This window comes from Saccostrea cucullata, unplaced genomic scaffold (genome assembly GCF_032062105.1).
Source record: "Saccostrea cucullata isolate Sc308-1 unplaced genomic scaffold, CSIRO_AGI_Scuc_v1 ctg521, whole genome shotgun sequence".
In the NCBI taxonomy this organism is placed as follows: Eukaryota; Metazoa; Mollusca; class Bivalvia; order Ostreida; family Ostreidae; genus Saccostrea; species Saccostrea cuccullata.
This window is the reverse complement of record NW_026920616.1, coordinates 46,848-63,391: the sequence shown is the minus strand read 5'-3', so window position 1 is coordinate 63,391 and position 16,544 is coordinate 46,848. Positions and strand designations below refer to the sequence as shown.

The following is a 16,544-nucleotide window of genomic DNA, read 5'->3' as shown; positions in this document are numbered from 1 at the left end:
TACCGTAAGGGTAAGGGAAAAAGAAAGTAGACCCAAGACACGGAAAAACCCTATTTAATCATTTCAAAGTTTTAGGAAAGCAAGGAGTAAAAAAGAATTTTGTAGAAAATGTCAGAGGGAAGGTTTGTAAATCTTTCATGATTATTAAGTTAATTGTGGTTTGTTGAGTTTTAAAGTTACATACGCATGTAACGGGAAAGGAGAAAATGCAGCGGACCAGACCGGGATTCAAACCTGGGCCCCCTGAAACTCCGGTCAGGTGCTCTACCAACTGCACTATCTGGCCACCGGCGATCGAACCCGGCTGACCGCCACATTCCTCCCTCCTTAAAGGTCTTTGGCCCTCCAAAGACCCCAACCCAGGCTCATCCCTGGCAGGTCTTTCACCTGTCATATCCTGGTCATGGCTCCAAATGTAACGGGAAAGGAGAAAATGCAGCGGACCAGACCGGGATTCGAACCTGGCCCCCCTGAAACTTCGGTCAGGTGCTCTACCAACTGCGCTATCTGGCCACCGGCGATCGAACCCGGCTGACCACCACACGCACTTGCATTCAGTCTATCAGAGGCAGACAATATTGTAGCTGAAAATCTGTAACGTTATGGTTTTATATATTTGTCTTCGACCATAATGCTACAGATCCTGTAATGCAAAAAAAATGCAATTTACAGTGCAATATTTTTGCACACTTTTAGGGATATTTTCTCTACTTTCCAGCATCGGTCTATTATCTACCTTTCACCCCCTAATTCAAGGCACATTATTTAACTACCCTGTATATTTTATCCATCTACCCACCCTTTAGAATAGAGTTGTCTCTACAAGTGATAAACTCCCTTGATTAAAATTATATGTTAGATTGCTGAAAATTCACTTCAAGCGAGTTTATTGCCTGTAGAGACAACTATAAATGTTGGAACTTTGAGAGGTGGATAAAATATGAATATTGTCTACATAATGTGTCTAGAACTAGAAAGTGAAAGGTAGCTGATTGACCAATGCTATAAAGTGAAGAAATTCTCCCCAATAGTGCGCAAAAAATATTGTGCTGTAAATTGCACCTTTTTTGCATTAAGGGATGTAGCGTTCACAGGCACCTGACGTTACTTATTTTCCTTTTAATAAAAAAATATACCCATACCTAATAATTAACAAGGTACTCAAGACCGCCATCTTGGATTTTTGAAGTCGTTCATTCACTTGTATTTTCGTCTGAAACTCCGTAAAATTAATTCCCTGCAACCGTATTCTTTCTTTTTCCAGTCTTTTGAGGTCTAAACTTACGGCTAGTGCAACAAGAAGGGCGCATCACCCTTGCAAATATTAAAAATCCCTCATCAAACTTATAATATATAAAACCATAATGCTACAGATCTGCAGCTAACAATATTGTATATACCAGTAATCAAGATTTTGATTTAAGTGTACTTTTTTTTAAAGGTATGCTCTAAAGAAAAAAAGTGGAAAAGTCCTTATTGTTATAAACCAGAATTATCACAGAAAACACTTTGGTGAGAATGACGTACCAGATATAAAATGCCAAAGATGTCGCAAATATCATATCAGGAAAGATGAGTGGGATGGTGATTTGAAATCCGAGCGTATTACAAAAGAGGATGCTGACATTACAGAGTTAGTCGACATATTTAAAGCTTTAGGGTTTACAGACATACACGGTGGTACGGATCGGTTTGTGGAGAGGAATAAATCAAAGAAGGAAATGATTAAATTACTGCAAGAAGGTAAACACGAATACATTTAAGAAATAAGGTATCATCTTCTATCAGGATATAAATACGGGTTGGTCACGAGATTAAATTCCATAAAGCCCAAAGGGTTTTATGATGAATTTAATCTCGTACCAACCCGTATTTATAGCCGGATATATAATTTACATTTGTGACTTATTCATACTTTATATTTGCCTAATTGTGACTTTTAACGTGTGAAATGCATTATTTTTCAAACCCAACAGCATGTATGTAATCCACTGAACGCGCATCGACCCTTTATGAGATTTCATAATTTCACTGAGAAATTATGTCGAATGTTTATCCATACCCACATCTATGACCTCTAGGCCCCGTACCGGTATTTATACAGTTATAAATATGCATTGCTTTCAGTAGATTTATATAAAGGAAAACGTTTGCAGATGTAAATATTTACTATTAACATAGACTGAATGACAATTTACTACATGTGAAACAGTGTAAGAAAATATCAGGAGATAGGCAAAACTGTTGATTTTCCTTCCCTTTGCATAGTATGTTGTAAAACACAAAACATAAAACTTTCATGCCTGTTATCAGATAAAGAGAGTATGGTAAATTAATAGATCATCAATACAACAGCAAAAAATCTGCCAAAGCTTTTGCATATGTGTAAAATATTTTCCTCTATTACCCCATTCATACGACATGATTTGCATACCTTAGTATATTTTACTCATATGTAAATTTACTCACGTGTGCAAATTTTGTGGTATGGACTGATTTGCTCACATGTAAATCCTGCACAGTTGAGTTAATTTACACCTGGTCAGGACTAGGTGCAAACTGACTTTTGCATACATGTTGTCGCAAATTATTAGCTCTTGTGTGTAAATTTTGTCGTATGAACATGCAGCAAATTTACTTATGTATGTATTTTGTTTTGTTTATTGCATTTTAAGTCTTGTTTAGGTTGTTTATGCATTGTAAAGTGTATAACATCAGTCTGTTAAGATGGCGGCTAGAAAGCAAAAGAAAAAATTGGATTTTTATGGTCATTTTTGCTGTACTTTAAGGACAGCTGAAAGCAAATTGAGTTTTGATCAGGGTACTGCTTTAAATGATACGCCAAGTTGCACTAGCATATAGTCTCCTCTGAGATAAATTTGAATTTGCAAAAACGTGCGCATCTTGCACCCTTTCTGGCAAACCTATGATTATGCCTCTAAATTATAAGAAATATAGATGTGGTCGTGCAATTATGTGCCCTACAGGATTAAAAAGTAGTCCCCTTACAATTCAAGTAGTCTTCATGGAAATGCTCTGGAGCTGCAATAGGAATAGGCATTGCATCAATCGCCCGGGCCCCATTACAGATTGACTTTCTTCTACCTTTCTTTGCATTTAAACCTAGGCAAGCTACTGACATATAAATTGATATTACAGGAATTTTAACAACACTGTTGAAAATAAGCATTTTGAAGTATTCTCCTTGGCACCTGATTTCACCATGATTTTCTAGAGGATTTGTGTTTATTTCCTATTGACATATTTGTTTTGTTTAATTTTCTTAAATCAATTGCCCAATTCATTCTCTTGGAAAATACATGTAATATTCAAGCAGATACTTCATAATGAACTCGTAAACATGATGAATTGTAGATTTCCAAACACCAAAAAGACTTCCAGTCCTCCTTTATTCTTCTGAAGACGCCAACCAGTAGTCACCCATCTTTTTCTTAACACCCAAGGGCTTTTCTATAGTCTTTAGGACTGAGGCCACAGCATTTTCCAACTTTAAACATTGATTTTAATTAATTTCGATTTCCTTTTTTCGTGTGTAATTTTTTCCTAAAAGTTATTAAGTTTGCTTTTATCCGTACCAGAAAATAAATGGATCAGATTTTCCCCTACTTTCTTTGAGGAACATTCAAAAGTTAGTCTTATACCCAAACAGTAAGAAAATAACCTTTTTGTATAAAAATCCATAATTCTGGATCTGTTGGATCTCCTTATTTTATATGAAAATACAAGGATTTACTTACAGTACATAAATCTCGTCTGAACGCATAGCATATTAACTTTTACTTACGTGTGTATATTTACTTATGTATGTATATTTGTGTGTATATTTACTCATATGTAAATTTGCTCACATAACAAAATTTTTGTCGTATGAATGGGGTATATGTCGTCAAGCGAAAGAAGGTATATATGCAAGATTAAAATACCCCGGTAAGTGGAAACATTGCACTTTTTAGCTCACCTGACCTGAGCCAAAGGCTCAAGTGAGCTTTTCTGATCAAAATTTGTCTGTTATCTGTAGTTGTTGTTGTTGTAAACTCATCACATTTTCATCTTCTTCTTAAGAACCACTGAGCCAATTTCAACCAAACTTGCCACAAAGTATCCTTGGATGAAGGGAATTCAAGTTTGTTCAAAAGAAGGACAAGGCCCTCTTTGACTAGGAGAGACAATTAGACCATTAGTGAAAAAATAAAAATCTTCTTCTCAAGAACCACTGGGCCAGGAAAGAAGAAACTCACATGGAAGCATCCTGGGGTAGTGTAGATTCAAATTTGTTCAAATCATGACGATCAGGGGTAGGGCGGGGCCACAATGGACTGTTCAACTTTTACATAGGAATATACATGAACATAGGAAAATTATTTAAAACTTCTTCTCAAGGACATCAAAGCCATGGTTGGTCATATTTATTATGGAAGCATCCTTAAGTAGTGTAGATTCAAGTTTGTTCAAATCATGACCCCAGGCATGAGGTTGGGTTACATTGGGGGATAAAAGTAGTCCCCTTACAATTCAAGTAGTCTTCATGGAAATGCTCTGGAGCTGCAACAGGAATAGGCATTGCATCAATCGCCCGGGCCCCATTACAGATTGACTTTCTTCTACCTTTCTTTGCATTTAAACCTAGGCAAGCTACTGACATATAAATTGATATTACAGGAATTTTAACAACACTGTTGAAAATAAGCATTTTGAAGTATTCTCCTTGGCACCTGATTTCACCATGATTTTCTAGGGGATTCGGGTTTATTTCCTATTGACATATTTGTTTTGTTTAATTTTTTTAAATCAATTGCCCATTTCATTCTCCTGGAAAATACATGTAATATTCAAGCAGATACTTCATAATGAACTCGCAAACATGATGAATTGTAGATTTCCAAACACCAAAAAGACTTCCAGTCCTCCTTTATTCTTCTGAAGACGCCAACCAGTAGTCACCCATCTTTTTCTTAACGCCCAAGGGCTTTTCTATAGTCTTTAGGACTGAGGCCACAGCATTTTCCAACTTTAAACATTGATTTTAATTAATTTCGATTTCCTTTTTTCGTGTGTAATTTTTTCCTAAAAGTTATTAAGTTTGCTTTTATCCGTACCAGAAAATAAATGGATCAGATTTTCCCCTACTTTCTTTGAGGAACATTCAAAAGTTAGTCTTATACCCAAACAGGAAGAAAATAACCTTTTTGTATAAAAATCCAGAATTCTGAATCTGTTGATCTCCTTATTTTATATGAAAATACAAGGATTTACTTACAGTACATAAATCTCGTCTGAACGCATAGCATATTAACTTTTACTTACGTGTGTATATTTACTTATGTATGTATATTTGTGTGTATATTTACTCATATGTAAATTTGCTCACATAACAAAATTTTTGTCGTATGAATGGGGTATATGTCGTCAAGCGAAAGAAGGTATATATGCAAGATTAAAATACCCCGGTAAGTGGAAACATTGCACTTTTTAGCTCACCTGACCTGAGCCAAAGGCTCAAGTGAGCTTTTCTGATCAAAATTTGTCTGTTATCTGTAGTTGTTGTTGTTGTAAACTCATCACATTTTCATCTTCTTCTTAAGAACCACTGAGCCAATTTCAACCAAACTTGCCACAAAGTATCCTTGGATGAAGGGAATTCAAGTTTGTTCAAATGAAGGACAAGGCCCTCTTTGAGGAGAGACACATTAGTGAAAAAATAAAAATCTTCTTCTCAAGAACCACTGGGCCAGGAAAGAAGAAACTCACGTGGAAGCATCCTGGGGTAGTGTAGATTCAAATTTGTTCAAATCATGACGACTAGGGGTAGGGCGGGGCCACAATGGACTGTTCAACTTTTACATAGGAATATACATGAACATAGGAAAATTATTTAAAACTTCTTCTCAAGGACATCAAAGCCATGGTTGGTCATATTTATTATAGAAGCATCCTTAAGTAGTGTAGATTCAAGTTTGTTCAAATGATGACCCCAGGCATGAGGTTGGGTTACATTGGGGTGTCAAATTTTTGCAAATGAATAAGAAGAAGAAATTTTTTTTGTTCAAGAACAGCAAAGCCATTTGTTATATAGATATAGAAGCATCATCAGGTAGTTTGAAATTCAAGTCAAAGTAAAATTAAACTTTTCAATACTGAACTGATTTTTGCTTTTTTACCCTAGCCTGTGTTCTAAGGTGAGCTATGTGGCCCATGGGCCTCTTGTTTGTTCTGTGGATGATCATTTTGCTAAGAACTATTTTAATATTTTGATAGTGGCCAAGGATGACTTCAAAGATGACTACTGTTTCATCTGTGTGATTTTATCCTATGGAAAAGATGGCGTGATTACTTGCGTAGATGACAGTCAGGATAGAAATTCATGTCCTAAAACCCCCACTCCAAGTATGATGCTGCCCGTGTCTGAACTCCAGGAGTGTCTCAAGGGAGACAAATGCCGAGGGCTTCTTATGAAGCCCAAAATATTCCTATTACAGGTAGTTCTTCAAATACAATGAAGCGGATTGAAATGATAAAATTTTCCGTTCGAATGGAAAGTTATGAGCTATCTTTAGAACATTGATTGTCATTTCTTTAGAAAGGGATAAAACGGTCATATTGTTTATTCGAATACCTGTAGAACAGGTTTTCCATAAATAATAGCCAATCAAATTGAGGCTCTAAATAAACACATGTTTGACTAAAACATGTTTTTGGTAACTCCAATAGACATGATTAATTCGTAAAATGTATATATTTGAACCAGTTCTTGTTTTACAGAAGTGGGAGTCTCTAACTCTCTCTTCTAATTTTTTATTAGTTCCATTTTAGTGGATCTCATGTTGCTAGTCACAAAGAGTGTGGTGTCCTAAAGCATTCTGATGAAGATTTCTGAAAAGTTTCAAAAGAAATGGGTGTGTCATTAAATAACAATTGATGTCCGATAAGAAACACCAAAACTTTCCATCCAAACAAAAAAATTTACCACTTCAATGCGTTTCATTGTAAACCTGCTGCCTGCGTGGCACATTGTTTGGAGCATCTGCTCTAGAGTGGCAAAGTAATTAAGGAGTTGATACTTGCGTTCCGGGTTCGAATCCCACTGTGGGACGTGGAGACCGGTCCTTCGGATGAGACCGTATAAACCGAGGTCCCTTGTCACAGTAGGTGCTGGCACAGAAAAGATCCCTCACTGCTCAATGGTCCTTAGTGCAGGGTATAGGACACAATTTGTAGCTCTCCACTGGCAAGTGGTGGCATCTCCATATGAATGAAACATTCTCGAGAGGGACATTAAACAACATAAAATCAATTAATCAATTAAATAAACCTTGTTAATGTGCTTAAGAGATCTATATACTTTCATATCGGAGGAAAAATTCATGTAAACACCTCTGCAAGGTGTCATTGTTTAGATTTTTCTCTAACCATCATGATTTGAGTAGTTGTCCTTAGCATTCATGTCTGCTGTCCCATCTGTATTTTTTCATTTGGAAAATAAAAACATTTTTTTTTTTTTAATAAAAGGTGCTTAGACACAGATTTGAAATTAATATTTAGGGCCCCGCAAGTGTTTGCGGGTGCCCTATGTAATCACTCTGTCTGTCTGTCTGTCATTTTGCCATCTGTAATATTTTGATAGTGGCCAAATTTTCTGTTTTTTCATCTGTAACTTTTTTTATGGTAGGCCAATTAAGTTCAAATTTGGTATGGTAGTTCAGTAGGCAAAAAGACATATTTTGATGCTGAGTTTGTTTCTCTATGTCCTCTGGTTTGGAGCTGGGGTGGTGGGGTAGATTCCTAAACTTTATATAAGAATGAATTGGCAAAGAGAGATACTTCTGAAAATGTTCCCAGTGTAAACTGAATACTGCAATGAGTCCCTTGGGATTAATTAGCTTTCCTCCTGAAGAAAATCCAAAGCATTATCTTTATCTGTCACATTGAGATTAATCACCACCTCTGTCTGCAAATGAATTTGTTTTGAAGTTAAGTCCATTTGGAATGCTAAAATGTATATACTCTGAAATGTGGTTTTACAGAAGTATAAATGTCTTTTACTTTTTTTTGTTGAAATACCCTACACAATAAGTGTGATTTCATTGAACTCTAAAAAATTTCAAGAAACAGATTAAAGAAGATATGTATATATATATATATACAATTTATTTATTTTATTTTTTTTTTTTTTGCTTCATGTAAATTCAAGAATATAATTAATTTTTAAGGTAGTAGGATAAAAACCTCATTCTATCATTACTAAACAAGTTCTTATTATAAATTAAGAAGAAAATGATGAGAGAGAAGTACAATTAATCACTTGGGATTAATTATCTAGCCTGCTGCAGAAAATTTAGATGGCTTATCTTTATCTGTCACTTAGATAAATGAAAACCTTTGTCTGCAACTACTGTTTGTTTTGAAGTTAAGGTCAAGCCTTCATGATATGTATTTGCATTCACTGAAGGCTGGCATTTTATATATGACAAGCTTTATTATTGTTTAGATATACATTCAGTGTTGAGTTGTTCTTTACTGCCTTATGTAGATACAAGGATATTATTTACAGGTTTTTGGATATTCAGGAATTATCTTGAAATTTTAAGAATACAGTTGCTGTTTCTTATTTGTCATATATTTTTTCATTCTATAAGCTAAAAACTTATTTTTTTAATAAAAGGGCCCTTGCTGAGATTTGAGTTTTCTATTTTCTCAAATTTTCTGTATAATATGATGACATATTGCAATAGCTATTCACATGATGATAAAATAAAGATCTTATTTCATCTTGAAGCTATTGAAACTTCGAATTTCTGGATGGGTTTGATTGACACATCCTTGAATTTTCAATCTTTCACAAATTTTAATTTTATTTTTACAGTACAAGTCGTTTAATTTAATACCGTTTTTATATCATACTCCTTATTTGAAACACAAAACCATTTCTTAATAATTCAATGTCAATTTCTTACGTTATTATCGTAGGTAAAAGTGTGCACTTCGGTTACTATAATAGAAAATTTTCGTCCGTAATATTTTACATCCATAATAGGGAGATAATGAGAATTTTTATTTTACCGGTACTTTTAGGGATATCGATCGTCACATGAATTTGAATAACTCATTTAAATTACCAGTCAAAATGAGTGTCAGTATCTTATTGATAAAGTTGATTTTAAATGTTTATAGATTACAATACTGGAAAATGTGTTCAAAAAAGTTTTTTATTCACTTCAAATTTTTATCCTTTGTTTTTTTTTCCTAGTAGTATACAGTATATGTATATAAGTCGAATCATTTGAAAATATTGAATATTTATTGATTATGAGACTTAAATTTATCTTACATATGGGACTGAATAAAAACTTAGAAATAGCATTTGAAGATATTCATGGTAAAATACCCTAAGAATAAGAGGTTGCAAAGGGTATTCAAGATACCAAAGTTTGACTGCATGCATTCAATTGAGAATTTATCTTTTGAAGTTTGACTGCATGCATTCAATTGAGAATTTATCTTTTGAAGTTTGACTGCATGCATTCAATTGAGAATTTATCATTTGAAGTTTGATTGCATTCATTCAAAATGACAATTTTTCTTTTCAGCTAGAGTCAGTTCCAGGAGATACTCGAGATGCTCCCAAAGGTGGTTTAGAACAATTAACTAAACAACTGAAAATTCCCAGAGAAGCAGACTTTCTGATCTACAACTGTGAGACAGATTATGGTACTTGTAGTTATGTCACCTACTTATTCACACCCTAACAACACAGATCAGAACAATTCTATACAATTCACCATTTACTTATGAGGGTTGTCCCAAAAATTCATGGACAATATATATAGCTTTGTCAATATTCAACCAATACTAACCAAATTTTGCATAGACCTACTAGATGTAAATACAATGCAATGTTCTTTAAAATTGTGAATTCTTTTGGACGATTTATATGAAGGCCGAAATGGACTGTCGGCACATGAACAAAATTCTGAATAATTTATGCATATAACTATTACGTTTGCTTTTATTAGCTCACCTGAGCTGAAAGCTCAAGTGAGCTTTTCTGATCACATTTTGTCCGTCGTCCGTCTGTCTGTCTGTAAACTTTTCACATTTTCGACTTCTTCTCAAGAACCGCTGGGCCAATTTCAACCAAACTTGCCACGAAGCATCCTTGGGTGAAGGGGATTCAAGTTTCTTCAAATGAAGGGCCACACCCTCATTCAAGGGGAGATAATTGGGAATTGATGAAAATTTGGTGGTATGTTTTAAAAATCTTCTTCTCAAGAACCACTGTGCCAGGAAAGATGAAACTTATGTGGAAACATCCTCAGGTAGTGTAGATTCAAATTTGTTCAAATCATGACCCCCCGGGGTAGGGCGGGGCCAAAATGGCAGACCAAAATTTTACATAGAAAATTATAGGAAAATTCTTTAAAAATCTTCTTTTCAAGAATAGCAAAGCCATAATTGATCATATTTATATGGACGCATCCTCAGGTAGTGTAGATTCAAGTTTGTTCAAATCATGACCCCCGGGGGTAGGGCGGGGCCAAAATGGCCGACCACAGTTTTACATAGAAATATATAGGAAAATTCTTTAAAAATCCTCTTCTCAAGAATAGCAAAGGCATTAATGGTCATATTTATATGAAAGCATCCTCAGGTAGTGTAGATTCAAGTTTGTTCAAATCATGACTCCAGGGGGTAGGGCGGGGTCACAATGGCAGACCACAATTTTACATAGAAATATATAGGAAGATTCTTTTAAAAATCTTCTTCTCAATAATAGCAAAGCCATAATTGATCATATTTATATGGATGCATCCTCATGTAGTGTAGATTCAAGTTTGTTCAAATCATGACCCCCAGTGATAGGGCGGAGCCAAAATGGCCGACCAGAGTTTTACGTAGAAATATATAAGAAAATTCTTCAAAAATCATCTTCTCAAGAATAGCAAAGCCATGATTGGTCATGGGACTATTTTTGGATTTAAACTTTTCAATAATAAACCAATTGCTACTTTTTCCTAGCCACAGTGCTCAGGTGAGCGATGTGGCCCATGGGCCTCTTGTTTCTTTGGTACTATGTAAAACATTAAACTCAAACTGAAATAAGTGAAACCAGAATCAAAATCTGAATAATATTTCAAATTTTCGTATAAATAGCATTTGAAACAGATGACTGGTGTCATCATTTTCGAAGTGTTATTGGAATTGAGTTTGATAAAAATGATGTAGTCAAACACGTGACCAGCGTACGGGAATATAATTAATTGTTTTGGATATGGTTTACATACATCAGAGACGGCAAAAAAGAGTAGATAAGTTACATTACACGCTAAATTCTAATTGAGAAGTTGTTTTTATGCCCTGTTCAATATGACAAGTTTAATTTGCAGTAAATCCACAGAATATTTTTGCTTTATTTCTTATGAAGACCATTGCCATTAATCAGTGCATGAACAACAATAAGCAAGCCACGTGCGTAGATTTCTTGAACAATGGCTGTTCCATCAGTTACACATACAATGACATATTCATCTTAAATACAGTGTTTAAATAAATTTTATCTTGAATAGTCCCTAATGTGAACATTGAATTACTACTAGATTTAAAAAAAATGTATGCTCTGAAGTCAATTAGCTCCTAATGTCACATGGAACTGCCAAAAAAAAAAAAACAAGTAGAGCTTTTTAAAAAAGCTTACCATCTTTAGCAACAATCTTAAACAATAAACTGATCTACACCTATCAGGCTGTTTAATTCTTTTGAATTTTGTATTTCTACGTTAGCTTTTTACTGGCATTAGCCCTACCACGGTTGTTGCTTGGTCCAATCGCATCATCTTGGGTCTTTCCATCAGAGGTCGGAAAAACAACCTCAGGTTGTTTTTCCGCTAGTCGGAAAAGCCCGAGAATTTGCGATTGCGCTCGGTCATCTCTGTAAACTTTGACTGGCCGAGAGCTTTCGGCAAACCTTGGCTGATTCCATTCCCTTCTTCAAACAAGAAAGGGGAAAAGAATAATAACAATTTGTAAAGCCTGCAAGCAATAAAAATCAAACTTTATTGGAATTATAATGGAATTATAATGGAATTAAAGAGACCTTTTTATTTATTGCTATAAAAAATACCATGTTATTAAGAATTCATTACTGCTGATTTTGTTGTTCGTTTTGTCATTTTTTTAAGATTGAAAATCTTGCAAAATTGTTAGGTCGTACCAAAATTAGATCATCAGAAAGTTATCTCCCTTGCCTTGAACAGCATTTCAACCAATGAAATAGTTGAAAATTTTCTCATCATGCAATTTCTACCAATCACAAAAGAGAGGAAGTGCATACTCCGAAGACTGTAAAAAACTTCAACTATACAATATCGTCTTCCAACGAAGACGGTATAAACAAAAAAAAAACAGTGATATATTTGTTAAATTTATGTATATTGTTATTGTCAAAACTTGAATAAAATAAAGTAATAATGCAACATCTCTAATTTAATTGATTTAATTAATGTTAAAATGTTATTGTGTAATTTCTTATTAAAGTTTTAATTTTTAGCTCACCTGAGCCGAAGGCTCAAGTGAGCTTTTCAGATCAAAATTTGTCCCTTGGCTGTTGTCGTTGTTGTAAATTTTTTGCACATTTTTAGCTCACCTGAGCCGAAGGCTCAAGTGAGGTTTTCTGATCACATTTTGTCTGTAGTCCGTCTGTCCATCCGTCCGTCCATCTGTCTGTCTGTCTGTAAACTTTTCACATTTTCGACTTCTTCTCAAGAACCGCTAGGCCAATTTCAACCAAATTTGCCACAAAGCATCCTTGGGTGAAGGGGATTCAAATTTGTTCAAATGAAGGGCCACGCCCTCATTCAAGGGGAGATAATTGGAAATTAATAAAAATTTGGTGGCATGTTTTAAAAATCTTCTTCTCAAGAACCACTGTGCCAGGAAAAATGAAACTTATATGGAAGCATCCTCAGGTAGTGTAGATTCAAGTTTGTTCTAATCATGACCCCCGGGGGTAGGGCGGGGCACAATGGCCGACCAAAGTTTTACATAGAAATATGTAGGAAAATTCTTTAAAAATTTTCTTCTCAAGAACCACTGTGTCAGGAAAAATGAAACTTATATGGAAGCATCCTCAGATAGTGCAGATTCAGATTTGTTCAAATCATGACCCCCGGGGGTAGGGCGGGGCTACAATGGCCGACCAAAGTTTTACATAAAAATATGTAGGAAAATTCTTTAAAAATCTTCTTCTCAAGAACCACTGTGCCAGGAAAAATGAAACTTATATGGAAGCATCCTCAGGTAGTGCAGATTCAGATTTGTTCAAATCATGACCCCCGGGGGTAGGGGCGGGGCCACAATGGCCGACCAAAGTTTTACATAAAAATATGTAGGAAAATTCTTTAAAAATTTTCTTCTCAAGAACCACTGTGCTAGGAAAGATGAAACCTATATGGAAGCATCCTCAGGTAGTGTAGATTCAAGTTTGTTCAAATCATGACCCCCGGGGGTAGAGGCGAGGCCAAAAGTTTTACATAAAAATATGTAGGAAAATTCTTTAAAAATTTTCTTCTCAAAATTGTACATAGAAATATATAGCAAAATTATTTAAAAATCTTCTTCTCAAGAATAACAAAGCCATAATTGATCATATTTATATGGAAGCATCCTCAGGTAGTGTAGATTTTGTTTGTTAACATCATGACCCCCGGGGGTAGGGGGGGCTAAAAGGGTCAACCAAAGTTTTACATTGAAATATATATAGTAAAATTCTTTAAAAATCTTCTTCTTTAAGAATAACAAAGCCATAATTGATCATTTTTATATGGAAGCATCCTCAGATAGTGTAAATTTTGTTTGTTAACATCATGACCCCGGGAGGTGGGGGGGGGGGGCAAAATGGCCAACCAAAGTTTTACATAGAAATATATAGGAAAATTCTTTAAAAATAATCTTCTTCTTAAGAAAAACAAAGCTATAATTGATCATACGTATATGGAAGCATCATCAGGTAGTGTAGATTCAAGTCTGTTCAAATCATGACCCCCGGAGGTAGGGCGGGGCCAAATTGACCAACCAAAGTTTTACATAGAAATATATAGGAAAATTCTTTAAAAATCTTCTCAAGATTAGCAAAGCCATGATTGGTCATAAGACTACTTTTGGATTTAAACTTTTCAATAATAAACCAATTTCTACTTTTTCCTAGCCACAGTGCTCAGGTGAGCGATCTGGCCCATGAGCCTCTTGTTTTCTTAAGAACCAGTTGGCCAATTTCAACCAAACTTTCCACAAAGTATCCTTGGGTGAAGGGGATTCAAGTTTGTTCAAATGAAGGGCCACTCCTTCTTCCAAGGGGAGATAATTATGAATTAGCAAAAAAATAATGGCACCTTTTAAATCATCTCAAGAACCACTTGGTCAGGAAAGATGAAACTCAATTAGAAGCATCTGCAGGTAGTGCAGATTCATATATATACATACATATATAGAAAAAATCTTCTTCTCAAGAACAGCAAAGCCATGATTTGGTCATATTTATATGGAAGCATCTTCAGATGGTGTTGATTCATGTTTGTTCAAAACATGACCCCGGGTTAGGGTGGGGCCATAATAAATGATCAAAGTTTAACATAAGAATACCAGTATACATGTGTATTAGTAAAATCTTTAAAAATCTTCTTCTCAAGAAAAATGAATCCATTATTGTCATATGGAAGCATCTGCAGGTGGTGACTAGATTCAAATTTGTTCAATCCATGACCTTTGGGGGTAGGGTAGAGCCACAATGGACAATGAAAGTTTAACATAAGAGTATATAGGAAAAATCATTTAAAAATTTTCTTCTCGAGAACAACAAAGCAATGATTGTTCATATTTATTTGGAAGCATATCCTCAGATAGTGTAGATTCAAGTTTGTTCAAGTCGTGCCCATGCCAGGACCACTCATGCTTTTAAGCTTTTTAATGCTGCATGTATACTGATTTTTGCTTTTTACCTAGCCAAAGTACTCAGGTGAGCAATGTGGCCCCTGGGCCTCTTGTTTATAAACTTATTTCTTGTACAGCCATCGAAGCATGGAAACAAGGCCTGAAGAACCATGTCCAAGATAAAGAGGAGCCTTTGGAGATACAGAGGCTGCTAACCAGAATGAACAACATGGTACGTGCGTACTACGAAGGTCAACACATGGGCGATGTGGAATTGCCATGTGTTACCTCCCTTCTAACCAAAGAGGTGTATCTGGGAAAAAGAATTCAGCAATAGAACCTATTGATACAGTGTTTGTATGGAAAAAGAATCCAATATTAGAACTTCTACTTTGTTAAAAACTTTGTAGATTGTTTGAGTAATTTCAGGAGATTAAAATATTGTCCTTTTTAGTTTTTGTAAAAAAAATTTTGAGTACAATATTTCATGTTTTATAATATTATATAATAATTATTTGTATTGGGTTTTGATTGTTTTGTCTTTGTAGTTGCTTTAAGGTAGCCAATGTATAAAACTCAACAATTTTTGCAATCTTTATCTCTAAATCATTCAAATGATTTGAATAATGGAAATTTGAAACAAAATGATAGTGCCTGCATTGTGAATGTGTAAGACACTTTTCTGTATTTGGTTTGAAGTTTCAGTCATTGTATCCCTTTCTGGACCTAACTTTTTTTTAATACCAAATTGCAAGAATATTCAAGTTTTAATCAACAAATTATTTCATCAGTAACGGTAGAACGTATCAATAGTTCTCTATTATTATTAGTGTGCTCTGTTACATTGGTACATTAGTTACATTAATTTGCAATAGATGCTCAATCAGTGTTATAAACTGTATTTAAGTGAAAGTTACAGTACCATTTACATGTATATATTAGTTGCTCATCACCTTTTTTGTCTCGATCATTTTTTTGTTTTGTTTGTTTGTTTGTTCATTTTTATTTCGGTACTTTCTAACAATTTCATATTTATATACATGTATTATATAAAACATCTTATGTAAAAGATTTTTTTTGAAAAATTTGAACATTAGTCTTCCTAAAAATGTTGAGCAGAAATTAATTTCCAAGTGCCTTCATTTTAGACATCATGCTCTGTTACAACATGAATTATTCACAAGCACTGTGATCTATGTGATAAGTATAGGCATTCCTATCATTTAATGGTTGCTCAAATTCATCAAAGAAGTATGTGATAATAAAGGATCACGATGTTATATTGCAGATCAACATGATCAATGATAAAAATGTATGATAGTGATCAACTATATACCAGGGAGATGTAGTTTAACTATGCAACAAAGTTTTCACCTTGAATTTATAGCAAACAGGTGTTTTGAAAAATATTTTGATTATATATTAGATATATTTACAATCAGTTTATGCAAAATAATATTCTTTAGTCATTGAAATACATGTAAGTATTTTCAGATGTATATGTACAAATTTGATTTACAATAATTACAATAAATGTTGTATTAATGATGACAAGTCATATTTCTCTTATTTCTGAGCATCTGATGCCCATCACCAGGTACTCAT

At 34.5% G+C, this 16,544-nt stretch overlaps 1 protein-coding gene across 1 annotated transcript; it reads left to right on the top strand.

The window, feature by feature from the left end:
* Positions 1-25: 25 nt before the first annotated feature.
* On the top strand, positions 26-16,470 carry LOC134254283 (caspase-7-like). The gene is made up of 5 exons (XM_062736822.1): positions 26-122; positions 1,442-1,743; positions 6,277-6,497; positions 9,606-9,726; positions 15,077-16,470. Exons 1-5 carry the CDS (start codon positions 109-111, stop codon positions 15,274-15,276), a joined length of 858 nt encoding a protein of 285 aa, XP_062592806.1. The 5' UTR covers positions 26-108; the 3' UTR covers positions 15,277-16,470.
* The last annotated feature ends 74 nt before the right edge of the window (positions 16,471-16,544 follow it).